The 26,128-nt window shown below is 38.0% G+C and overlaps 1 protein-coding gene across 1 annotated transcript in view; it reads left to right on the top strand.

Moving 5' to 3' along the window:
* The window catches only part of FGD6 (FYVE, RhoGEF and PH domain containing 6), a 70,638-nt gene extending 45,391 nt beyond the window's left edge, over window positions 1-25,247 (top strand). The window contains exons 9-21 of the mRNA XM_065670608.1: window positions 3,421-3,471; window positions 6,563-6,621; window positions 6,721-6,792; window positions 7,524-7,592; window positions 9,218-9,301; window positions 10,488-10,567; window positions 13,871-13,973; window positions 14,511-14,657; window positions 15,501-15,603; window positions 17,087-17,214; window positions 17,926-18,054; window positions 20,251-20,399; window positions 22,066-25,247. Coding sequence (XP_065526680.1) covers window positions 3,421-3,471; window positions 6,563-6,621; window positions 6,721-6,792; window positions 7,524-7,592; window positions 9,218-9,301; window positions 10,488-10,567; window positions 13,871-13,973; window positions 14,511-14,657; window positions 15,501-15,603; window positions 17,087-17,214; window positions 17,926-18,054; window positions 20,251-20,399; window positions 22,066-22,102 — 1,211 coding nt within the window. The 3' untranslated portion in view covers window positions 22,103-25,247. The remainder of the gene's footprint in view (window positions 1-3,420; window positions 3,472-6,562; window positions 6,622-6,720; window positions 6,793-7,523; window positions 7,593-9,217; window positions 9,302-10,487; window positions 10,568-13,870; window positions 13,974-14,510; window positions 14,658-15,500; window positions 15,604-17,086; window positions 17,215-17,925; window positions 18,055-20,250; window positions 20,400-22,065) is intronic.
* The last annotated feature ends 881 nt before the right edge of the window (window positions 25,248-26,128 follow it).

Here is a 26,128-nt window from a genome sequence, read left to right as displayed (position 1 = left end):
TGAGTGAGATGCAGTGATGCAGCAGCTGCCCAGGCTGAAAACAGGGGGGATCTGTGGGCAAGGGAGGAGGGGGCAGTGGGTGAGTGCAGAGGAGCAAAAATAATCCAGGAAATGAAGCTGCTAGGCTTGAGTCAGCAGGGATTTCTTCCTATTTAGATGTTCTGTGTCAGTGGGACAGCTTTGTACTGGTAACCTGCTGCTACATGGTCACATCACAAGATTGTCGCTGTGTGCTTTGAAGTGGAGTTACTTTTGTGCTAACAAAAGCAGGAGCAGGTGGACTCATATAAATCAGCCAAGGAGAAGCGCAGCTCAGCTGTGTTTCTGCTTAATTATACAGCTTCTCCATCCAGCAAGTGAGCTTTCACTTCTTCACATACTGGCAAATACTGGGTTTGGGGAGAGGTTAATTAGAGGCCTCTGATTTCTAATGGAAATAAAAGAGAGGTGATTCTCTCCTCCCAAAAACTTCTGATTCGAGTAGATGACTCGAGACTATACGGTATGAACAGGCTCTTTGCTGTATGATAAGCCTCTCTTTTTCTCAACATCAGGTTTGCAGAGAGTCTTGCATTATCCTTAACTGGGGTGTAGTGAGGAGAGGCTGAGGGGTTGAAAACCAAGCCTTTGAGCTCACTGCTCCTTTGCAGAAAGAGAGTTGTCAGACTTCAGGCCAGTTACTCTGTTGGGGAAGGATTGCTTAGAGTTTAACTTAATTAAATTAGACAACCTGAAACAAAAAGTAGTTAATGAAGCAGAAGAGAACTTCTAGCAGATGTGATAGTCACTGCTCCTCAGCAACATGAAAGAATTGCTGGCTGCTGTCAGGTAGAGGCAGGGCATAGGGAAATTTTGTCACAGGAATGGTATGCTTTTGTGTTGATTTTGGTTGTGTTTTGGGGTATCTAGCAGAGTTATGAGTTTTAATTTCTAAGTCTGCCTTTCTGAAGGTATGCTTAAGGTCTTCCTAATCTGAACAACTAAAGCACATTTAAGAGGGGGATTTTTTTTCTAGCAAAGACAGTCAATACAATTCCACCTTAGTATTTGACTTCTGTGTTTATTTTATCTAGGAATATTTTTGCTAAATTTTTAATGTGACGTTATTCCTGTCTGTGAAACCCACTTGTCTGTATAGTTTAAGCCAGTACCTCCAGAAGGTTGCTGCAAGCACAGAATTTACAGTGTGTATTCACAGAAGAGACTAAAAATATCTGTTCTGATGCTTCTCTGAAGCAGAGCTTTAGCTATGAACTGAGGTCCACTTACCAGATATACATAGGGAGTGTCAAGATCAAAATTACGTATTTATCACTTTCAGGATTTTACAGTTTTATTGACTGCTTCAGTCTTGTAATGCAAAAACTGCCTTTTTTAAAAACAGTTTTAAATTAATACGCCTTTGTTAAAACCTCTGATTTTCCTTCCCTCTTCCATTTGCTGATGTAAAATATTTGCTTGGGGACCATGTCATAAAGCACAAATATGCCAAGACACAGTTCCCATGTTGGGTCTCTGGTTTTAAGTTTCTAGTACAACTACTTTGAATATTAAATCAGATGTCTCCATGTACTAGGGGCAGTTTCTGAGAGTGCCAGCAGTACATTTGCAGATGTGTAAATTACACCCACCTCACCTCTTGCTCTCAGTCCACAGAGGTGTGTGGTTGGCAGCTTTAACAAGCTGGTATCTCTGTATAAGCTGTAGGGACTCATACTGGGAGGTTCCCACTGGAGTCCTTTGTGCTGGCCCCAATGAAGATCAAGCTGCAATTGTGAAGTTTTAAGTTGTTTGCTTTATGGTGGAGTCCCAGGAATGCTCTGCCTGGGCAGTATGGCACAGCTCTGGCTTGAGAGAGCACCCACTGGCAGGGCAGGAGAAGGCAGCTTGTGTCTCGTGTGTGATAGGGACCTTCATGTTAAACCAAGTTAAAAGCAATCTTCTCAGTTCCTCTCAAAATACCTCCTGTTGATTTTTTTTTTTTTTTTATTTCTTTATTTCTCTCACACCAGCTTTTTATCAGCATAATCTGAAGTGAAGTAAGATGAACTTTGCTTTTAATGGAATATGTGTCCACCTAAGTATTGCCCCGCAATGTCTGGTAGCTGCTACAGCACGAGATCTTGAGGGATGTGAAGGATGCAGTATTTATGAGTATAGCTGGAGAGGTTTTGGTGCCAATGTCAGACTTGTCTTAAAAAGATCACACGTTGACCAGCGCCTGCTAATGATCAGACAAGACTCTGTGGAGAGCAGAAGGCTGTGGGTGTTCTCACATCCCAGCCAGCCAGACCTCCCAGCACTCCCTCTCCACTTCCCTGCAGGAGACCCCAGCTGGTTCGTCTTCCCTCACTCCAACCTGCTCCTCATGCTTCTCTCTTGAATCCTCCCTTAGGTCTTTGCCAAAAAGTAAGATTTCAGTGCCAGGTATTTCTCTTCCTGTGGTTCTGGTTTTCTCCAAGCTTTCATTGACTGTGACACTTTTCACAGCATTTCTACTGCCGAAACATGTCTCATAATTCTCTTTCTTTTAATTTTTTATTTACATAAGGAAAAGCTTACAATACACTGACTGGTCTCTGAGGGGCATGCATGAAGCAAGACATCTCATGAAGGCAGGAACAATTGGCTCCTGATCCTTCTTGAGTAAAAGAATGAATTTGGGTAGGGCAAGCATATGGGAGTTATTTCACTCCTACATGAAACTTGTACAACTGCAAAGCTAAAATTGAACGCTTGCTAGAGCACATATGATTAGTTTTCTGTAGGTCTGCCAGAATCTTAATACCTCATTTAAAAGCTAATTATAAATCAGTGCTTGTTGATTTTATCAATCTGGCATGTATGTATATTTCTTTGAAAGTTCCTGATTTGGTTTCTGTCAATATTAAGCAGTTCAAAGCTGCAGCATGTAAAGAATAGATGGACTTTTTACTGAGGATATATGTTAATCTTTAACAGGATATTGTAATTTTGGTGAGCTAGACACTATACCAGGGATTCGAAACTCGAGGGGGATGTTTTCTTGTATAGTCATACACTTAGAGTTAATTTTAGCTAAGTAAAATCGATTTTAAAACTGCCGACACTTTAATGGATTGAGGGTGCCATCTCGTGGCTGAGGAACTAAACTTAAAATTTATAATCAAAAATGCCTATTTGAACATTGGGGGTGGGGGGAGGTCATAATTGTGAAGTCTTGCACTGCCCTGAGCAAGATATCACAGTAGACTTTCATCATAGAAATGCTGATTTTCCCTTTGTAATTACTTTGATAGATGTAAAAGATTTAGGAGTAGATCTTTGTGGCACAGATCTGCCTGAAAAGCAGACTTCCAGGAAAAGGGTGTTTTTTACTAGTTTCTGGTGCTGTTTATTTCTTTAACAAAACTATCTCTATATTATTTTTTCTTTATACAGATTATTTAAAGAATCTTTTAGAAGAATCTGCAGACTATAGGGATACTCAAGGTAAATGTCTCTTTAGATGAAAGGAATAATAGCTTATGTACATATGATAACGTATCTAAATTTTAAATGCATGCAAGACACTAAGCCAGTTGTAGAAATGTTTTCTATTTAGTTCTAAGTTTCTCAGCAGAGATACTGCTTGTGTTTCAAAAACATTTCAAGGTTACAGTCGTATCAGCTCATCCTTGAGTTGAAACCAGGAGATACAAGTGAAGTTGAACAGGCAGCTTAAGCAGGTGTTCTGGGCACTGCTATTGAAAGAGGCAGTCCTTGCATTGGTAGACCTTTCACGATAGGCAGTCTGGTATACCAGCTGCTCTCCCCCAGCTATGGGCCTTTCTAACTGCCTCTCTCTTTGTGCCAGGACAAGCATGAGTGTGGTGGGAGTGAACAAGATCAAGGAGCTGCTCTGGGTTATATTTAACCTGAGGAGTTCCCCAGTTTGGCTTGTCACAAGTTGCACAAACACAATTGACTTCCGCAACTTTGCCTGCATGTGAGGGGAAAAGATACAAGAGGAAATGGGAGGGAACAGTTGTGATGGAAGAAGACAGGACTGTGTGTTTCATAGTAGTTTGGTATTAAGCTTGTTTAACTCAAGTGTAGTGGTGCAGTGCATATTCAGACTGTTTCCTTCTTCCATGTGCATGCCTCATTAGTTCCAAAAATGCTCCCAGGCAATGTCTCCATTTCATTTGTGTGAGCTCCTGTCACTTATTTTGGTCTCTTTAGTGACATTTGTGCAATCTTTAGGAAGGTTGTGCGGATGCAGCTGAATTGGACTGCAATAAAGAAGTGTCTTCAGTGCAGTGAGCGAAGTTCGTTTTCTTGTAGCATTATATGCTGATGCAGTGCCATAAATTTTTTGAGTAACTGTCTTCCTTAGGACATTCAGACATATTTGTTTTAGTATATTGAAAATATAAAAAATATTTTAAATGATTAAGAGATAGAAAAGTTTGCCTTGCACTTATGGCTGTTAACAATGCAGTGCTTCCACTACACATTAAATAATTGACTACTTGAAAAATTAGCAACTTTATCATTTTATTAATAATAATAAAAAATAATAAATTAACTTTATTAATGAGCAACATATTTTATCCTACAGTTTCCTGTAATGTCTCCAGCTTCTGTGGTTTTTGTAGTTGTACCTTCCTCGATATTTTTCTCTCCCTTCTTACATCAAAGATAAAACCAGCAGCTTAGTTGTAACAATAACAGTGTTAGCTTTATGCATTTGACATGTTTCATAGTCTAGCTTTGAAACTGAGTAAGAATCCTTACTCATCAAGATCTTTCTTGTGACAATTAAGCCTAACTTAATCTGACTTTGCTTAGTTATTTAACTGAGTTAGGGTCAGGGAGGGGAAGAGTAGGTTTAGTGATGGTTAGTATTCTTGGGAAAAAAACCCCAATAACCCATCTTCCTGATGGCCTTCACTTGAATACACTACTCCAGCTAAGTGGTGTAAGAAATGGAATGCACTTCCCGGCCAAAACCCACTTTTGTTTATGGACTTTGGCCCTATAGATTATTTTCTGTTGTTGTTTAGATTTTAGTCTTGGCTGTATAAGTAGCCCTGAGATTCTGGAACATTCCCTTCAATAACCAGAAATTTTTCTCTAACATTCTTCACACTTTCTTGAAGTAAGTTGGTAAAATTTTAGGTTTTTAATAGATATAATAGCTTGATAGATGAAGGAAATTATAACAAAAAAATCAGGTACTCATTCCTGTCTTTGTGAATTTAGCTAAATTTCCCTTCATTTCTTTCAAGTGAATGGGAGCTGGTGGAATGTTTTGGCTGGAGCAGCTCCAACATTTCCTAGTAGGAGACCACCAACTATTTTTCAGCAGGCTCAGCTGACATCATGACATCTATATCTATACTTAAATTTTGATAAAATGCTTTTGATATATGCTATGCCTTTTAACTGTTTAACTCATGTGCTTGCATTGCCTTGGTTAATGGAAACAAAAATTCTCCTTAGATTAATTTAGGAGGAGGATCTTTTTGTCCATATCTCAGTTTAGTTTTTTGTATGGCTTCATGCCCCTCTGAACCTTTCAGTTCAGAAAGGTGGACCTTTTAACATGCTTTCTTCCTGAATATGAACTCAACAATAAGGGAAGTATATGCATTCTACAGTACTAATACTGTAATGATTATCTGGAAAAAACCGAAGGCCTTGCTTTTATCTGGTTTAGTAGACTTCTCTGTGCACTTTTAAGCAAATATAGTTCCTTTATTTGAAGTACTTCAGTTACTGAGAAGATGCTAAATACTTCAGAGACTGCATTTTATCAGAGCAGTTGTTCCAGCTTTCAATTAAATTAACCTTTTTTTTTTTTCTTTTCCTACTTAAGTAAATTACAAGTTTTTGGATGAGAACCTTGGATGAGTTCTGTCTCATATACACTCACTGCTTACATAATCATTTTATGTAACCTCTTTTTGAAGTTACACCGTAGCATATATTACAACCAAGTTGCTAGTTATTGAATATCAGTACTTAATAAAATCTCTTGTCTTTAGCAATTCTTCCCTTTGAGAGATTCTTCTCTTTTTATCTTTTGTTTTTCTTCTGGTATTAAAAGTTTTACCTTTAGAAATTTGAACTTTATACTGTTATCTTGAGGTGCAACAAAACTAAAGGCAGAATAAAGAAATCACAAAGATTTGGATAATTTTTCTAAGTAGTCTATGACTGGCACTGGAGTCAATTGTTTAAAATGGAAAAAATTTAATCTCTGCATAGTCTCTGTTAAAATGTTAACTTTGCTGCTGTAAGCAGAGACAGTGAAATTCAAGTAATTCTTTATGTGATAATCTAGAATTTAATTTTCCTTTTATACTGTTTTGATTAGCTGTAAGAAATGATTGGCACTGCTGGTTGAACTAATGACTTGCTAGTGCACTTATTAAACCATGATCCAAAGACTGGGATCTATGGGAAGTGCTCCTGGATGCAGTGACTGGTTTTTGAATCTCAGCATGTTGTGGAGGAGCAATATTGTACCCATGCTTTACAAAATACCAATGCTAGCTAGTCTGTATAACCTAATTGCCATCTCTTCATCCTTCAGATGCTCTAGCTGTTGTCATAGAAGTTGCAAACCACGCCAATGACATCATGAAGCAGGGAGTAAGTATTTTGACTTACAAAGCTGGTGGACTAAAACTTTTTTCTTTCAAATCATGGGTGCAAGGGCAATTACTTACCTTTTGCTTTTTCTCCCTGTAGGATAACTTTCAGAAGCTTATGCAGATTCAGTACAGTTTAAATGGACACCACGAGATTGTACAGCCGGGAAGGGTAGGTCCTCCATCTGGCATTCAGCAGATTGCAGTAAAAGTGCAGCACAGATGATATGCAAGCCAAGTACTGAAGCTGGCATATACCAAGAATTAAAATGGTCCATCACTTAATTACTCTGTTCTAAAAGTCAAATGAATACTGCTTCTCCATATGTGTTGGGTTTTTTTAGACATTTATCTGATGAAAACTTATGAATTTTAGAATGTGATTCCTTGCCAGGTCTTGCAGGCAGTTTATTTTTCCTCAAGCATGGTTTCAGGTGTGGAAAACTGTCATGCAGCCATTCACACTCACTTTTAGAGAAACCTAAGAGTGAAGAGTCTTTCTTAGAAAGGGGGTCTTGAATCCCAAAACTTCTGCAGCACCTCTAGTGTAGTAGTAATAACCATGATCATAATAAGAATAATTAAAACTTAAACAGGGGAAGTTTAGGTTGGATATAAGGAAGAAGTTCTTTACTGTGAGGGTGGTGAGGCACTGGAATGGGTTGCCCAGGGAAGTTATGAGTGCTCCATCCCTGGCAGTGTTCAAGGCCAGGTTGGACAGAGCCTTGGGTGACATGGTTTAGTGTGAGGTGTCCCCATGGCAGGGGGGTTGGAACTTGATAATCTTAAGGTCCTTTCCAACCCTAACTATTCTATGATTCTGTGATGATGATGAAGTCAGCTCATCTATACAGCTTGTGCCATGAGAAGCTAGGCTTCAAATGTCTTGTTTTAATTTGCTAGGTGTTTCTGAAGGAAGGAACACTGATGAAGCTGTCCCGCAAGGTCATGCAGCCACGAATGTTTTTTCTGGTAAGACACTGTGTTGCTGTGTACCTAACGCTAATGTAATTTTAAATGGTTGAAACACTACACCACAAACATAAGTAACTAATAAGTTCAGGTAATGGATAAAATGACCAGTTGTTGATGTGTTACTTGCTCAGTTTTAATTTGGAGAGATCACCTATTAGCATATACGCTAATTTTAATAAAAAACTGTTGATTATTAAAATGTACTGTTTGAACAAGGCTCACTTAAAATTTGAGCGCTTTTATGAGCAGATGTTATTGTGGTAGTGCAAAAACTAACACAGTTATTCCATCCCGCTTAGCTGTACCTACAGCTCCACGGCTGCTATTGTACTCTTCTCTCCCTGCCTCCCTCCTTTCTCCTCTTTCCTTCCCCTGCACAAGCCCGCTTGCATCCTGAGCAGAGCACTGGGCTGGGAGTTAAGTGCTAGGTTCTTTTCCTGTCTCTGCTACTGTCTTGTTTTGAACTTCTGTGCGTCCCTGAAGTTTCTGTTTCCACTTGAACTTTTGTTTATCCCTTTTATTTAGATGGTAAGGCAACTGCTGCCGTGTGCAGTCTGTGGCATTGTTGGTCCACGGTCCTAGCTGAAATCTGCATTGTAGTTAAGGTAGTACGAATAAGTATTTCCCTAGGCAGTCACGGAGTATGGATTCTAAGCTTGCAAGTGACTGTCTTATGCTCTGGAGATTGTAGCATATAAAGCACTGAGATAATTGCAAATTCTATCAGTTAAGGTAATACTCTCGAAAATCTGGTGCTGTGTCAAGCTGGACTTCCCAAATCAGATGTTTATAAATTTGAGTAGATCTAGCTTGGATTTTATTTGTTTCGGTTTTGGAGATGGTGAGTTTTGGGGGATTTGGGGGGGGGGGGATTTGAATATAAATCTATATAAATACAAACATTGTGCAGGCTAGTGTTTACGCCTTTAGACACTTAACCAGCAATTTTTTCACTGATCATGTGAAGGCTTGTGAAACATTTGGTTATTTTGCAAAGAACCTCACAGATGAGGCAGTTCAGTTTTCCGGTCTGTGTTTATGTGCACTAGCTGACGTTTGGATCCATTTGTTGAACAACAAATAAATCTCAATAGCTGTTCAGTAAGTGCAGTGAATGAAGCCAAGTCTGGTGGAACAGGAAATAAACAGTAGATGCACATTTAAGCTGGTAAAATTCACATGATACATGCGGACAAGTTTGTCCTTATAAGTATAAATTGCTAATCTTAATTCTGCTGTCTCCGAGTTTCTGGAATGTTTTGCTTTGTTTGAATGCTTAATTCTAATATTCTTTTAAAGTAGTTTATTACACAGTACAGATGTGTACACAACAAACATCTTTGTCCTTTTTGACAGCCTGTTCTTTGACATCCGTTCACTGTTTACTCATGTGCCAAATGTATATGTACACAAGGATGTTATAAATAGACACCTATTGTTATCTAAATTCATACATGAAAATGTTTCTTGAGTTCTAAGTGGAATAATAGGAAGTAGAAGATGCCCTTCTGGACAGTTGATCTCAGTGCTATATGAGTTCTGTACTTCCAGTAAAATGCATCTGAAATTATCTATCTCTAAACAGTCTTCAGTCATTAAAAAACACTGCTTCTGCATTACAGTTCAATGATGCCCTGTTGTATACAACTCCAGTTCAGTCGGGGATGTATAAACTTAACAACATGCTGTCGTTGGCTGGAATGAAGGTGAGTCACTTGTTAAAAAGAGTCTTTCTTCAAATCTATTTAAACTCAGGCCTTCAAATGTTCAAAACACAACTATGTTTATTGTTGGAAAGAGATTTAAAGATGCTTACGTTCCAGAGGAGTCCTACAGGCTGAATGTTTCTTGCATAATATGGCCTGTGGGATTGGTATCTAGGTTTCCCTAAAAAACTGTGTTGCTGCAGGATGAGCTCACCTGCATTTCATCCAGTATTGTCCTACTCTGGAATACTCTACCTACTTTTTGAGATTGCCTCTCTTTTGCTTTGTAACTGCTTTTTATTGCTCATGCGCAGAGCTCAGGCATCTCTGCATATGAAATCTCTGGTGGATCAAATCTCCATGGTTTATAGAGATCTGATAGTGAGGGGAGACATGGCTTTTGTTTCTGAGCCTTTGTGAAAACCACCAAAGTTAAGCCCTCAGCCCCTCTGGGTAGTGATAAGGGACACACATGCCATATATTGACATGGTTTCTGACATGACAGTGGGAACAACAAACCATTGCCTTGGGAATCAAGTAACTTGTCTCTGGTCCTGTCAGATAAGAGCACCAAGTCCAGCTGCAGTGCGGATCTGGCACCCGGATCCAAGCTTTTGCAGGCAGAGCTGCAAAATCTCTTCAGCCAGCAGATGTGTCATGGTGGCTCAGAGCCACTCTTGGCATTTAAACCTCCTTGTATTTGAAACCTGGTAGCTCAGAAGGGTTAGCAGGGCAGTCCATTCCTTGGAGGTATGGGGCAGATACCCATTGTGGGGTACACAGGCAGGCTGCATCTTCTCCTGCAGCAGCAGCAGCAGTGCCTTTTTGTGCTGAGCTGCAGGAGGTAATTAGAGGGCGATGGGCCTGGGCATGTTGAAGCACTGCAGGAGCTTCATGGCCCTGTGTGTCACCAGTGTTAATATAGGCCACAGTGAAATAAAAATTTGGGTTGCATGTAATTTTATTGTAGCTGGGCCCTCTGAGGTGTATGAGCAGAGATTTTTCTCTCCAGTGTACCCCATATGCAGTAAAAGTGTAACGGATTTCACAGTAAGTAAAACTAAAGTGTAAAGGATTTTACAGTAAGTAAACCTAAAGTGTAAGGGATTTTACAGTAAGTAAACCTAAAGTGACTGTAAAAGTACCATTTCAGTTTGAATGTCAAGTTTTCTCTCTCAATGGAAGGTTAAAAAGCCAACCCAGGAAGCATATCAGAATGAGCTGAACATTGAAAGTGTAGAGAGATCCTTCATTCTTTCAGCAAGGTAAGTCTTACAAATGAATATGCCATGTAAGCTCTTTATAGCTCATTGTGCACTTATGTAATGCAAAGTTACCCTTGGCTGGAGTAGTTACAGAACAGAGGGAATGCCAGATGGATTTCTGGAAATAAGGTAGGCTTTGTTCTAATCTACTTCTGTTCACATTCAAAATCTAATTTTGAAAATTTATTTTTAAATGAGCCTGCACAAAGGAAGCCTGGCCACATGTAATAAGTTTCACAGATACCATATGAATTTCTAGTTTCTAATACAGTTCACCCTGACTTGTAAGGAAGACTGCCTGTTGTGAAATGATGGATAGAAGCACAAAAGATATAGTAAATGTAGCTGATATTTGAGCAATTTGGGCTTAAGGCTACAGCTGGTACGGGTTCTACTGTTCTCAAAACCATTAACAATCGGAGTGAGTAAAACTCTTGCTTGGCTCTGGCAGTTCAGCTTATACACCTTCAGAAACTTGAACTGAAACACTATCCTCTCACTGCCTTTCCTTGAGAGGAAGGAGAATTCAAATATTTTTGTTTCAGTTAATTTTAGGCTTTGCTTTTCAGTGGGTTTTTTTGTGCTTCCAAAATTACTTATGCATTAAGTTCATGCATTAACAGGACAGGATATGAAGCATGACAATAAATTTTGATATCATCATTGGTAACTGATGTAAATTCGAAGAAGTCATCCTGGTCTTCTAGCTAAAATAACAGTGTAATTGAAACAAGAAATGGATCTCAGTGAACCTGAAATTATGGAAATGGCAGCAATTACTGGAATGGTGGTTGTCTTCAACAGAAAACCAAATTCTCTGTTTAGAAGAAAAAGGCTAGATGGATGGGAAAGATAGATACTCTGACCACTAAGCCAGAGTAACTCTGGTCTGCCTTCACTGAGATGCCTTTAGCAAAGAGCTGGTTTTGTGGATTGTTGGTTTTGCTACATTTGAGTTGAAGTTTCATGTGTTCTGATATTTGTGACAGTGGTGATACCAATGAAGGAAGACATGTTTTCTCTTTCGCTTAGCAAAACTGAGCAAGGGCAGACTGCTTCTTTTTGTGTGACCTTGTAAGCACCAACATGAGGATGTCTGCACAAAGATAGCAGTATCTCTAGCTGAGAGGTAGACCAAGGTTAAACATGTCGAAGTAGCCAAAGGAAGTAGCTCGACTGTCTGAGCAATAGTTATTTATAACAATAGACTTGAAAAATACAAAAATACTCGTTCAACAAATTGAAATGTTTCTCATAGTTCATTTGCACAGTGGGGAAAAAAAAATGCATGTCACAGTTTAGAGTGTGATTCTGCTCCAGTCTAACATTGAGCAGGTCCTTGCTGCTTAGGTGCCTTGGTGACTGGGTGTCGCACAAATACGTGAAGACATTTATGGGATTGCAGTAGGCAATGTGCATTTATCTCTGCTTGACTTGAAACAGCATTTCACTTTGAATTCAGTCATTTAAGAAAATTGTAAGAAATCACTGGAACTTGTAAAAAGATTGTCATCTTGCAATACAGCCTACCTTCTTCCACAAAACACGATGGACTTGTCCCTTTGAAGAGTGATTAAGTGGTAGATTAAAAGCAGCTCCTGTAAAATGCCTGCTAGTCCCATGGGGAAAATCCCTTATATGCAACATTCTCATGAAATTGGGCAGAGTTTGTGACATGTTGTTGTTTTGACCTTGAAATTACTGGAATTAATTTCACATTACCAACTAAAGCTGCTCTGATTTGCTCTTTCTTTTTTAGTGTTGTTGATCTTGCATCTTTGCAGTGTTCAGTTCTGTTATACTTGCTGGAAGCCATGTGTATGTCAGAGCCCTAAGTTAAACAACAATGACAGGGGAGGTTGCATTTGCTGGGGATAAAGGAGGTGCTGAGGGCCGCAGGTGTAAAATGGCGGTTTCCAGATTGTTACCCATCTGTGAGTCCTGGGCCCGTTGTGGTGTAGGAGGGAAACAAGTGAAAAACTACCAGCAACAGGTGCTTGCATGTATTTTTGCACAGTTAAATCTATTTTTCCTATTGATGAATATCCTGGATGTGAAAAGAATCAATAGCTTGTCAATACAGCCTACATCTTCCTTGTGATGACACCTCATTCTGACAGATTCTTGATTCCTTTGTGGTAAAAATCTGAATTGCAAAACTGTTCAAATCTTACAGACATTGGAAACAAATTTTGCTTTTGTGTATTTTCAAATAGTAAGTATTATGTGGAATGTACCACCAGAGAAGAGATTCTGAAATTATCCTGGGGATGGAGATGGGGAGGGTAGCAGTTAAGCTGGTGAAAAATTGCTAGTCATAAAAAGTAAGCCAGTTAACAAAAGAAGTGTAGATTACTACTTAGACAAGAGTCTTTTTATCATTTCAGGTTTAGTTTTACTGCCTGCTTTATTTATTTATTCTGCTTTGTCTAGTCTATGTTGAGGTTTCAGTTTTCCTGGGATGGCTGTAGGAATGTGTATTGTTTTACGTGGTACAATGCAGTATTGTACTAGAAATCTCTTAATCGGAGAAACAAGCTTGCACATCTGCATGATATGGCGCTGTATAGAAGTAAAGCTTCAGTCCTGAAAACAACACTCGTGCCAGCCTGATGTGGTGTGAGGCCAGCTGGTCCCATCCCCCTCAAGCCTAGCATCCCCTCAGTGGTTAGTGATCCATCAGCTGTGGGATAGAGAGGTACAGGAAGCTCATATGTTTATCTCTTCGGGTTAGCTAATCCAATGGAAAAATGTGAAAGAGAAAAATCATTTCAAAGCAGCATGACACAGTAGGAACACAAGGCTGGGGAAGAGACAGCGTATTTTTCCTGAGAGAAATTTGAGGTTTCATAGAGCTGAGTATAACAAACTGCACTTTGATGCAGAAGGAAGCTGGGGGGGGAGGAAAAAAAAGGCTTACTGAAATTTCAGAGTCCCTCTCAAAAGAGGAGGGCCCTTGTCTTTGTTCTTGGAGCGCCATTTAGACCAGTAAATGATAATGACATAAAAGCCCTGAAATAATCACAAGGTATTTTGGAAAGAGGAAAGAGGGGAAGGGAACCCTTATTATAACAACAGACACAGAAACCTTTTTTAGCATTAATCAACACAAATGATTGACACCATGCAGACAGCTGAAACAATAATGCCAGTTTCAGTAGGAACTGGAGATGCTCTATAAAACTGAAATTGCAAGAGAGTTAAGTCAGTGTGTAATAAAGCTAGTGGGATTCTAATCAACACTTGCTTCTTAGTTTTAAATGTTAGTAATAATAAATCTATATTTTTTTTTTACTCCAACAGTTCTGCTACAGAAAGAGATGAGTGGTTAGAAGCTATCTCCAAGTCAATTGAAGAATATACAAAAAAAAGAATCACATTTAATCCTAGCAAAAGTCTTGAAGAGGTATGTCACACCATTATTGTGTTTTTCCTTTTTTGAATACAAAGCTTCTCTGTAGGTGTTTAGAGAAACAAGGGGCATTCCGTAATGAATAATACAACAATTTACATTAAATTTACATAAATTTACAATTTACAATATGGTAAATGATAAGTGAACAGAACAATACATCATTCGTAATGTTATCTGCTTCATACATTTATTTTCTTCCAAAAAATCCAAGCCAGCTTTTTCAGTTCTCTCCATAATCTTACTAAAAGAAAGGTAAAATGAAAAGATTTTAAAATACAGCAGCTATTGGTATAAATAGGCTGGTAAAGCTTGAAAGTCACACAGCCTTTTTGAACTAATTAAATACAGCTCTCTCTTCAGGGTTGCATTATAATGGTCACTGATGAAATAGTAGATAACATTTAAAACCATGACAATTTATCAGAGAAGGCTTTCCAATGTTAATTAGAGTTACCCTATAATCACTGATTAATATTAATCTTATTTCTCATCACTGAATGCAATGATATTTAGCCTATGTTCTCTCAGGCAGATCCAGAGAAACAGGAAGAAGATAGTCCGCTCGGATCAAAGGCTCCAATCTGGATCCCTGATACTAGAGCCACAATGTGTATGATCTGTACAAGTGAATTCACCTTGACTTGGAGAAGGCATCATTGCAGGGCATGTGGAAAGGTGGGGCAATTTTGTCATCATCTTTTCCGTTAGTCATTCAGGTTCCTTGTGTGACAAATGCAGATGGAGCCTGATTGCACCACAGCTCTTTTAAGGGAACGCTGTACTGTGACACAATTGTATGGATTAAAACCATCATGTAGGAGTTGCCTGCTTCTTTGTTTTAGAGCAAGGTATTATGATAGAGCAGTGTTCAACCTTTTAATCTGTTACATGTTTCTTATTTTGTGTTTTGGAGTACTATTTATGATTGTCTTCTGCTTCTGTAAATATGTAGTACAAACAGAGAATGTTAGCTGGAATGAGGAAAAATATCTTCTTCACCAATTTTGACAAGATAAATAATGATTTTTGGTTTTAAGTTGGTACCAAGCTGTATATATATTTAACACTTATGACGGGTATATCTAATAAACCTTTCTTCTTGTTTTAATCAAGCGAGAATACAGAATTCAGTGCAGTTGAGACGTGTTGTAGAGAAATTGTCAAGATAGCAATTACTATTTTTAGTTCTTTCTTTAAAAGCTTAAGATTTAAGCAGTTCAGTAACGCAGTAAGTTTGTTCTTCTCTTCATGGATTGTTAATGTTGATTTATTAACTTGTGTAACTCAGTGATTTATTTTTTTTTTTTATATTTAAATTGTTATAATTTAGAGGAGGAAAGAGCAGCATGTTGAACATAAGGACATAGGGTAAAGCCAAAATCTTACACCATTTTCAATGTAATATAGTGCCTATTTCAGGTTCTGTTACAGGCTTAACAGTGCTGAAATGAACGTCTTTGACCATTTGGTGATTTACAAGCACACACCATGTACAATAATGCTTTTATCTGTTTCCAGATTGTTTGTCAAGCTTGTTCATCAAATAAACATGGTTTAGACTACATGAAAAACCAGCCAGCAAGAGTATGTGATCATTGCTTCAGGGAGCTACAGAAACAAGGTAAAGAAATTCTTCACAAGCTGTCTTATTTCTGTGGCCCTTATTAATATGTTTGTGCCTCATCTTTACTGCTGGATTCAACTGCCTAATTCTGCTAGTCACTAACAGGTCATAGGCATCTGAGTTTATAAAAGGACCAAGCAAGTTTCTGTGGAGTAAGCTAGGAAGTGAATTTTCAATACATTGGCTCTTTCTTCCAGAAACGTGCATGTGCCCTATGGTACTGACATGTAGCATATACCTCTTTCTTTTTGAGATAACTAGTGTTACATTGCTTTTCATCATACCTTTATGCAGAAACGAACATAAAGTCAGTGGAGGCATCTCTGAGTGAAACAGGAATCCAGTCCCATCTCACAAGACTTGCTCTGAATTCTGCCCAAAGACTCTAGTATAAAATATGCAAGCAGCCATAAGCGGGGACTGAAACAGTTTGCTGCCTTTCCCACTGGCAGAGGCTACAGTTCAACACAAGCTCTATAGGGTATCAGGAAATCTGTGATTCCCCAGGGAAATAATCAGGCTATGGCTTCTAGCATGCTGGCACTGACATTTCTCATGGGGATGGGGAAAGCAGCATCGACAACCCTTGAAGTGCTGGTGGGGAGCCTGCGATGATGGGGAAGGTGGATTATATGGACCACCTGCAGGTCTGTGGGTTGGGCACTAGAGGCTGCTGTGCTGCAGGCAATTGCAGGTGCTTTTAGCTGGGAGGATTGCTGCACAGCAAGTGGGTACGGCTCGCAATGCAATTGCTCTCCTGCTCTGCTCACTATTTCAGAGCCTCGGCAGGGGCTCTGTTCAGGGACAACTCTAGAAGTAGACTTAATGAAGCTATTCCTTCCAGGATGGGCTGTGAAACAGTGGTGGGTGTTGCTAGAAAAGAGGGTTTTAAAGGAGTGAAGTGGTGCAGAAGTCTTCAAAGAGAGATAAAGGAACTGCCAGTGGCAGTGGAGAAGTATGGATTTGACTCTGGAGATGGGAATCTCCAGAAGTGCATGAATGATGGCATGATGCTGGAAGAGGAACTGTGTAGCACCCATACTGAAAAAAGCTGAGAAGATAACAGATGTAGAGGACTGAAGGACAGAGTTGGGGAACAGATGTTAAGCACAGACTGAACTGCAGAGGACAGCTCTAAAACTTTGGTATGGTTTTTAAGACTTAATTTTCACCCTGCATATGGGCAAAGGTAGTTCATCATCAAGAGCACAGACTGTAAGCAAACAAGACCAATCCATTTGGTTTTCATTTTCTTGTGGGCTTTTTTTTCAGTCTAGGTATGATTTGGGAGATTCTAATTCATGTTGTTGATGATAATACTGAGAAGTTAATTCCACACTGAATTCAATGTGATTGTTACTATTGAAACACCTAATCAGAAGAAAAATGTCAGTTGTTTTTAAGAAAAAAGTCCAAGAATCACTGCCTGTGTTTAGTCACCTGTGACATGAAAGCTATATGTTTATCGTATGCATTTTAGATAACCAGTGCACTCCTAAGAGCGGATCACCAGTCAACCATAAATCTCCATCAAGTGCCTTGTCTACAGTTTTACACAGCATTCCCTCTGGAAGAAAGCAGAAAAAAATTCCTGCAGCCCTCAAAGAAGTAAGTGCTTTACTGACCAAAAGTCATGCCTTGTTGGTATTATAACATCAATATTAACAATGAAAAAAATAGTTCCATATTTTAGGCATTTCTTTAGATATCTACAAAGTCAGAATTTGCCTGTAACAGTGGCCTTTAGTTTTAGGCAGGAACCTGAACTTTGAAGCAGAATATAAACTGCATAAACACCTGTGAGACTGTGATTCAGGGAGATAGTTGGAATTTTAATTTCTTTCCTGCTTCCCTGTGTTTCAAGAAATGGTGATTTACCACTGCACCAACAGTCAATGAGAAGACTCCTACACCAACTCAGCTCTAAGCTTATGATTAGGAAAGGTAGAGCTAAACTCTGCCTACCTATGCTGGAGGCCTTGGGAATGGAAGGAAGTAATTTTTCTTCTTACACAGAAATGTGTGTTCTCCATCCCTGTGGTCCTCAGTGTTTCAGCCCTCTTTTGTCTTGTTGCATCCAATTTAAGTTCCAACCCTAATGACTGCAGAAACCTCTCTTGCAGACCAGATAAATGGTGGCAGACACAATCAGTTTTCTGTCAGCCATCTGAGTTAATTAGCAACATTAACTGGAGATCAGGTAAGAACTGGAGTCTTTGACAGGACAGGGCACTGGAGGTCTGTTTTAAAAACAGCTGTACTGCGAAAACCTGGACAGATACATACATACTTTTGGGGGTTGTTTGTTTGTCTCTTCAGGTTTCGGCAAATACAGAAGACTCTACAATGAGTGGCTACCTACACAGATCTAAGGGCAGTAAGAAACCATGGAAACACCTATGGTTTGTTATAAAAAATAAGGTGCTATATACATATGCTGCTAGTGAGGTAAGAGGCTACATATTAGAAATCAAATAGCCAATGATAATACTGTCTTTGTTACAGAGTTGTTTATTTTTATCATCTGGCAACAAGCTATGGTTAGATCACCTAACAGTAATTGGTCTAATTGCAGTATAGTATTTTCAAAAGGCCCAGTGACTTAGTACCATTAACACACTGATACAGCTCCACTGTTTCTGATTCCACACCTAGTTTTGAGTACTTCTGCACTACACACCATTGCACAGTTGTAGGTATGTTCTGAGTCAGTTGAATACATGGGGGTCTGTTTGGATGCATCACGCTGGGCTAGTGGCAAAGCCAACCTTATGAAAGCATCTTGAAGTATCTTGTTCTGAAGTTCCATATGGTATCTTGAATGTTTGGAAAATGAGCAAACTAAATCTCTTCTCCTCAAACTGTCATCTTCAGCCTCGAGTTACTATTTAATACACAGTGTGGCAGTAGAAAAAAGAAATGCATCTTATCTAATGGCATTTGCTTTTTTTTATTTAGAATGTGTAGTCCTATTGCAGTGTGGAATAATCTAATAAATATGTATAAGCTTTGCACATCCGAGCATGCGCTGAGGATATAGTTTTATTGCATCTTATAATGTTTCGCAACATATATGGATGCACTGTAGCACTGGAAGATCTTGGGTTTCACCTTTGTATATTACATATTATAGTTTGCTAATAGCTTTGAAGAGCAAAATATCCAAGGCATGTTTAAAGGCATTGCCATCCCTTACTTTTCTTCCAAAATGTAAGGCCCAGCCTAACCTGGGCCTTACATTTTGTAAAGAATTACCCTTCTTTACCTTCGTGCCACTCCCACTCTAGTTATTTCCTGGTTTATGCTCAGATTTGTTCCTCCTGTAGTGCCAGTCTTTATTTTGAATTTCTGAATTACGTCCAGAAACTGTGATGTTACTTCCACCACAGCATTGGCAATAATAAAATCCCAAGTATTTCTAAAACTATCTTTGATTAGGATATACAAAACAATTACTTTTGAAAGATTTGACAAATATTTTACAGCAATGTGTCTTTCCTGGTAGTTGCAAAGGAGACTTTAACAAAGGGTAAAGAAAGGCATATTTGTCTGTGACAGTCACCTTAAATTTTCTTTTGCTGATATCAGCCTTCCAGAGTAGCTTCAGTTTGCAGGTCAAAATCATAAAATTAACTCTTTCCTATTTTCTTTAAACTAAGGAATAGCTGTCTTTATTTTTCATCCTGATGAGCCATTGCTGGAGACATTGTTTAGAGGCTCAAGGAAGGTCCAGTGTGGCCTTAGACAGAAAGCTCCAGTTAAACTACTTCTGTTAGTTCCAAGTGATATCAAGTTTAGTGCTAAAAAGACCACTTATTAGTGATACAAAACCTGAAGATACCAAAAGGTACCTGAGGTACTGAAAGGTACATAAGATACTAAACCAGATTGCTAAGCCTTACTTGACTGCTTTTCCAATATCAAGAAATGTTGCTTTCTCAGGATACTTTTGTTTCAATGTACAGGCAATTACCAAAGTCTTCACCTGATGTGTCGGTGTTTATGTGTATTCATTATTTATTTTTTTACTATCCGGAAGCATTGCAGGTCCTTGCCTAGTTACAAAACACTGTTTTGGAATATGCAGAGGATGAAAATACATTTTCCTTTTTTCCCCCTTCCAGAAATGCTTGGCATAAAAAAAGGAAGCAATTGAGATGACTGAGGAAGGGAAAAGGTTGCCTTATTAGCCAGGTTTTGAAATTAAATGAAGAGGAGGTAAAAAGGTGCAGCTTCTCTTGCTACTCTGTACTAGCCAACCACTTGGCTAGGAAAACACTTAGCAACCTTTTTTCCCTATGCTCTTAGTTTTCAGCAACAGGAAGCAAAATAAGTTTAACCATCAAAAGTATTTGGAGTGTGACTCCTGTGCTTGAGAAAAGAATATGAAGATGTTACCAGGGAAATGGGAAATAAAAAGAGGAACAGCAATGTTGAAGTCTACGAGGCTTTATTATTTCCTGTCCCTCGATTCATGCATGGAGACTATAAACAGTGGCATTTTGTGTGTGACTATTTGTAACAACCTGTTTGTTGTATAATCTGTTGCAATGGTATGGTGCATGAGTAAGTCTAAATGCATTTCTTAGTATGTCTTACATGCTCAATTTTGTCTTGTTTGCTTTTTTTTCCCCCATAAAATAGGATGTGGCAGCATTAGAGAGCCAGCCTTTACTTGGATTCACAGTCAGTGAAGTAAAAGATGAAAACTCAGAGTCTAGAGTGTTCCATTTACTGCACAAAAACACTTTATTTTATATATTTAAAGCAGATGATCCCCATTCAGCTCAAAAGTAAGAAACTATTTGATTTGTTACTTTTCCTGGAAAATGGTTCAGAAGTCATGAATATTAATGTTCACAGATTAAGCATATGTACAGAAAATGCATATTATAACATATGTAAATAAAACATTTAAATTACTTAAACATAAGGTCCTGGTTTCATTAGGACTTCTGAAATGCTTTAAATGACGAAGCAGACTGTCCTTTGCAAAGGAATAAATGTAGGAGAATGAAAAAGCCTTAGAAAGATAAAATAAGAAACCTTTCTTTTTTAGCCTATTCCTCTATCCCTGGTCTGCTGAAGTGAAAATTGAATGTTACCTTAGGAGAAATCAGAAAATGTGTTTTTAAGAATTAACTGATGTGTCCCTTCTTTTATTTCCAGCTGTAAATTTTAGTTATTTTTAATTAATATATGGCAGTGAAAATAAAGCAAACCCTACAAAGTAAGGAACAGACGTTTGAAGTGTGTGTGCAGATATGCGTGAGCACCTAGGCATGCTTAGTATGTTCAGACCAAAAGCTTGAAATCAAAGAATACTTACACAAGCTGTTTCATTTAAAGTCCTGCTGATGTGTCTGAGTTTGGAGTCATATTTATCAATGTATGTATTATGTGTGATTTATATGAAGTAACCTAGAAGCTTGGGCATTAATCAGGAGACTATTTGCTATATGAATCATGGAGTAGACTAGAAATCAGCGTGGAATCAGTATATTGATCTTGCCTGTATGCTTAGCTTATCTGACTGGTTTCACTGCAGTTTTCCCAAATGAATTTTACATTAATACAATAGATGTCATGTGCTAACTAGTCCATTATTAATACTTCAGCATTCAAAGGGCTGCATGTATAGTTTTGTGCAAATAGGGATACTCAAGAAAACAAAATAGTCAGCACAACTGAAAATTCTGAACAGCTGCAAACATGCTTAATTACACTTCTCTACACAAAATCTGTAAGTCGTTACTTGATTTTGGGGAGTATTTTGTCTTGCAGATGCATACAAATGTTTTCTTGTTAATTACAATATAATTCCCTTCTTTCCACTGTGTCCTTATTTGTACTGTATAAGGCAAAACAAAAAAAAAGATCCAAGGCATTCAATAGCATTGTTTTCCTATTCAGACAATTGTTTTTTTCATCAGTAGGAAAACTTGAAATTGGACATACTCTTTTTTACTGCAGCTAGGAATAACATTCAGTACCTTAAAATGCAAGCTTTGTCTGAGTAATATCGTTAGGAGACTTACGCTGAACCTCCAGAATAAATGCTGCTTTGATAGCATTAAAAGAAAGAAAAAACAAAGAACATGCTGTTGGCCTGTTTACATCAGTGGACACCATTTTTTCCGATTAGGGCCAAGAAAATCTCTGATGTTTTTGTGTAAGTACAGTAATATATTTTAACAAGACGTTTACTTCTAGAGCTGTTAAATTTCTTAGTCCAGTACTGCCTTCAATGCTTCTGTCATCTGGCCTTGTACTGATAGCTAATGCATCTCTAGCAAGCTTTGTATATTTGGACTCATTGAATGTATTTCTCGCATTTGCACAAACAGACCAACTGCTAATGCAAGTACGATGTTACTTCTTGCGTGGATCTGTAGCTAGTCAAAGCAGTGTGATTTACACCTTTACCAGCAACTGCCTAACTGTTTAATTTTCTAATAGGTGGATAGAAGCTTTTCAAGAAGGCACCATATTATAGCAGTGTCAGCATCGTGTCTGCAAGCTTAAAGGAAACTGTCCAGGAATGGTGGTAAAACAGAGTACAGCAGCTGTTCAAAGAAATGGAATCCTGCCGTCTCAGCTTCCACAAAATTGTATATTTGTCAGGATTAGGAGTTGTTGCATTTTTAGTGTAAGGTAATATTTTTTTTAAAGAACTGTGTGTATTTCTGTGTTGATACAAAATATGTTATTTATTAAATTCCAGTGTTTACTTAAATGGTCAGAATGATTTGTGAGGTCTGCGTTGAGGTCCAAAGTGCCCGTGTCTTCAGAATGGCGAGGGGTTGGTCAACATATTCCTGAAGTTTATATTTAAAAAAGAAACCCCACCAAAACACAAAACAAATCTGTTGCAGTTGTACAGTTCCTCATGATTTGTGTATAGGTCTTGAGTTGCTGATGCTCACTTTGCAAGTTAGCAAGAACAGATTAGAATAGGAATTGCAAAGATTCTGGATCTTTGTTGGCTTTGTAAACTCCTTTATGAGAAGTTGTATGATACTGCTGCTCCCTTCCTTGAATGGCAATTGAAATCTTGCTTACCAGTACATTAGAACAGTACAATGAATTCTGTATCACAGAAACAATGCAAAATAAAGTTCAATTACTACGAAAAGAGAAAAGGGGAAAAAATACCGTAAAACAGATTTTGCAATTACACAGGTAAGGCACTAGAGCTTTTTCAGTATTACAGATGCCAAAGAAACTAAATGAGTTATCTTCAAACAATCACAGGATGTATTTTCTTTTATGTTTCCAATAGTAATTTAAAGCAGAGTGAAAAATACATTTTTGATACGCAGGGGAAAGACACAATTTATTATTTGCTTCAAAACTTTGTGTCAAATGGGTACTGTATGCAGCATGAAACACTGTATATTGTTCAAAGAACATTAAACAATATATGCACACACATACACCCTTCCCCAAATTTTAAACTATATTTAAATATTATATTTAAACTGGAATTGCCATACCAAGAAAACCCAGCTATTTTAGTGCAGATGGCATTGAAAATGCATACAATTCTGAATACCTTTTTGTTTACACTATGACTTTCTGTTCGACACTTTAAAAAACAATTCAGTTTTAGGTGTTAGGGTTTATTTTCTTTAAGAAAATCATCAGTATACCTCATTAGGAAATAGTTACTGATGATTCTGGTGCATTTATTCTATTTAATTTTTGAAAGTTTTTTAACACTGTAATAGCATAAATGGAACTAAGAACTATGAAAAAACATATGAAAGGAAGCCATTTTTATGTCAAATGCATATGTAGCCACTTAATTTTACTGTGTGAAACACTTCTCAGTATTCCTCTGAATCAAGCTAGTTGTGGTTAACAGAATTAAGAGCAATTCACTGTTAATTAATAGTTGTTAATAGCTATTCTGTGGCCTCACAAAGGAAAGAGAATGCATAATAGAATACTTAGTCATCACAGGAAGGCCAAGAATGAAAATGCAAACCAAAATTCTCCTGTTCCCTCAAATACCTCAAGATCAGGTCTAAGATACTAACTAACATAGCTCTGAAGAAGCTTGATTTTCCAGAGCTTCTGTTGTTAATAGTGGGTTTGGAAGCCTATGTTAATGTTAAGCCAATGTTTAATGTTAAGTACACAATTTCATTGTATAATGAAATAAGTAATTTCATTGACTTCAGACATTTCAGTAGAGTACCTTTCTGAACCAGGGACTCCAGGCTGGAGATCTGACCCTCATGAACGCTAGAGATTTGACCAAATAGTGTTTCAAATTCAGTGTGAGTCTGATCAAAGCCTTTTTTCTCTTTTATTATTTTAATAGAAATGTGATAAATTAATACTTTTCTCGTGATATATAAAGGGCTTTCACTTAATTTTCAAAACCAGCTGCTGTCTGAAGCTATGTAAGCTATTAGCATGTCTCTTCAGGGTGATTTCTGACGTGTTTTTTACTGTACCCAAACCAAAACCGATACCCAATATAACATAGATGAGATGTGGCTCTTGCAGTTGGTATTATCCAAGGGAAGAGCTTTTTAATATTTTCATAGGGTCTGCACAAGAACTAAGATGGAAAGCCATGAGCCAGCAAATGAATCAGATTTGGCTAGGAGCTAGCTAATTTAATTACAATTCATCATTTGATATTGATCTTCCTGTTGCAGAACAGAGCAATAAAAGTCAAAATGCATACTGAATAAGGCACCCAAGTTCTGCCTCCTGTGGCATTAAACTACCTCTAAGGATTTGGTGCAGAGTGAAAAAATAGTTTCAAGTGTTCTATGAAAATCAGAGGACTTCTTCCAGAAGCAGCTGATCAATCAAAAAAATCTTTCTGTGACAGAAACAGATTGAATGGAGCCTTAATAGGGTATATATTGCAGCCTAATTCGGTGTGAAATAAATCGTCTTTGTAAACATGTTTGAATATTTCTTTTCCTCCTTCTTCAGCACGAGTGGTTTGTGTCATATGAAGAACCCACAACATAGGCATTTTCATAACATGTTCAGACGGCTGCTTTTCAGACTTACCCTGGTTCTCCAGTTCACCTCCCATTTTGATCCATTGCCATCAAAAGTAAAGTATTCACTTTTTGATTTGACTGAACACTAAAACAAGACCAGAAGTTTTTAAACACCTGGCTACCTCTTATAAGAATCTATAGTTAATAATTAATTTAAGATTGGTTAGTAGAGTATGAGACAAACATTAGCATGGAGTAATAGTTCTAGCATCTTTATTCTTGGATAAATGAAAGGTTCTAGGATCCTGAATTCTCTTTAAAACTATTTTTTGTGCCCAAAGGACTTAAAACAAATGGATAGTTGAGGAGCTATAGAACACATTTTACTAAATATTTTTTGTGTGGAAAAACTGATTACTCAATTACATATATTGCATCATAATGTAAAGAGATGTTTGGAAAGACATATTCAATGCCTTTTGCCATAACTGCTGTCCCCTGTATTTACCATCCAAATAGGCTTTTATTTGGAGCAGTCCTAAATTGTACTGTCTAAATGAACAAATAGAATCTTTATTTTGTAAATTAAAACAGTTTAAAGTTGTTGTAAATACTCCTGTGGATATGTATCATTTTTGTATAAATAAATTCACTTTAGTTGAGTCTCCATCTTCTTTTTTATCATGTTTTTTATGTATTATGTAGTTTGTGTATTCAAACAGCAGAATTTGTCATTATCCTGCCCATCTGTCTTGCTTTAAAATTCATGTTTTGCTCTTACTAAGAGAAAAAAGCCAGAAAATGTAAGCTGTGTGCACAGACTGACACTGCTGCTGGATTTGACCACCTGAAACATTAGTTCTGACAAGAGATAGGACAAGAGGAAACGGCCTGAAGTTGTGCTGGGGGGGAACGAGGTTAGATTGGATATCGGGTAAAATTTCTCCACCAAAAGTGTTGTCAGGCATTGGAACAGGGTGCCCAGGTTCAATCACCGTCCCTGGAGGTACTTAAAAGATAATGCAGATGCAGCACTTAGGCACATTGTTTAGTGGTGGACTTGGCAGTGCTGGGTTACCAGTTGGTCTCGATCTTAAAGGTCTTTTCCAATGCAAATGATTCTGTGATTCTGTAAGTATTTTAGCAGGGCCTGTAAAGGAGAGATTTTGCTGTCAGGTTAGTTACACTGCCTCCTTGTACTTCTCTGATGGATGTTTGAAAGCAGGTTTTTTTGGTAACTTGCAGTTGCAGCATAAAGAGTTTTGCTTCTCTGCATGTTTTTGATAGCTATGTGTCTCTTGTAATCCTGGCTGACAAAGCCACATGCCTCTGTAATACAGATAGAGTATGAACTGGGTTACTTGCTAAAGGAAAAAATCGAACCCATGTTTTATTGGTCACACCAACATTTCTGCTCTATTGAGCATATCAGAATATTTGTCTGAAATAAGCTCTGGTTCAAATTCCTTGGAATTTGTTAAATTAAACTGCAATAAGTTCATTTATACAAGTGGATGCTCGGCTCAGGCTAGCTTAGGAAGTGACAAGTA

Source organism: Lathamus discolor, chromosome 1, assembly GCF_037157495.1.
Source record: "Lathamus discolor isolate bLatDis1 chromosome 1, bLatDis1.hap1, whole genome shotgun sequence".
NCBI classification, from domain to species: Eukaryota; Metazoa; Chordata; class Aves; order Psittaciformes; family Psittacidae; genus Lathamus; species Lathamus discolor.
This window is presented reverse-complemented; position numbering and strand designations above follow the sequence as displayed.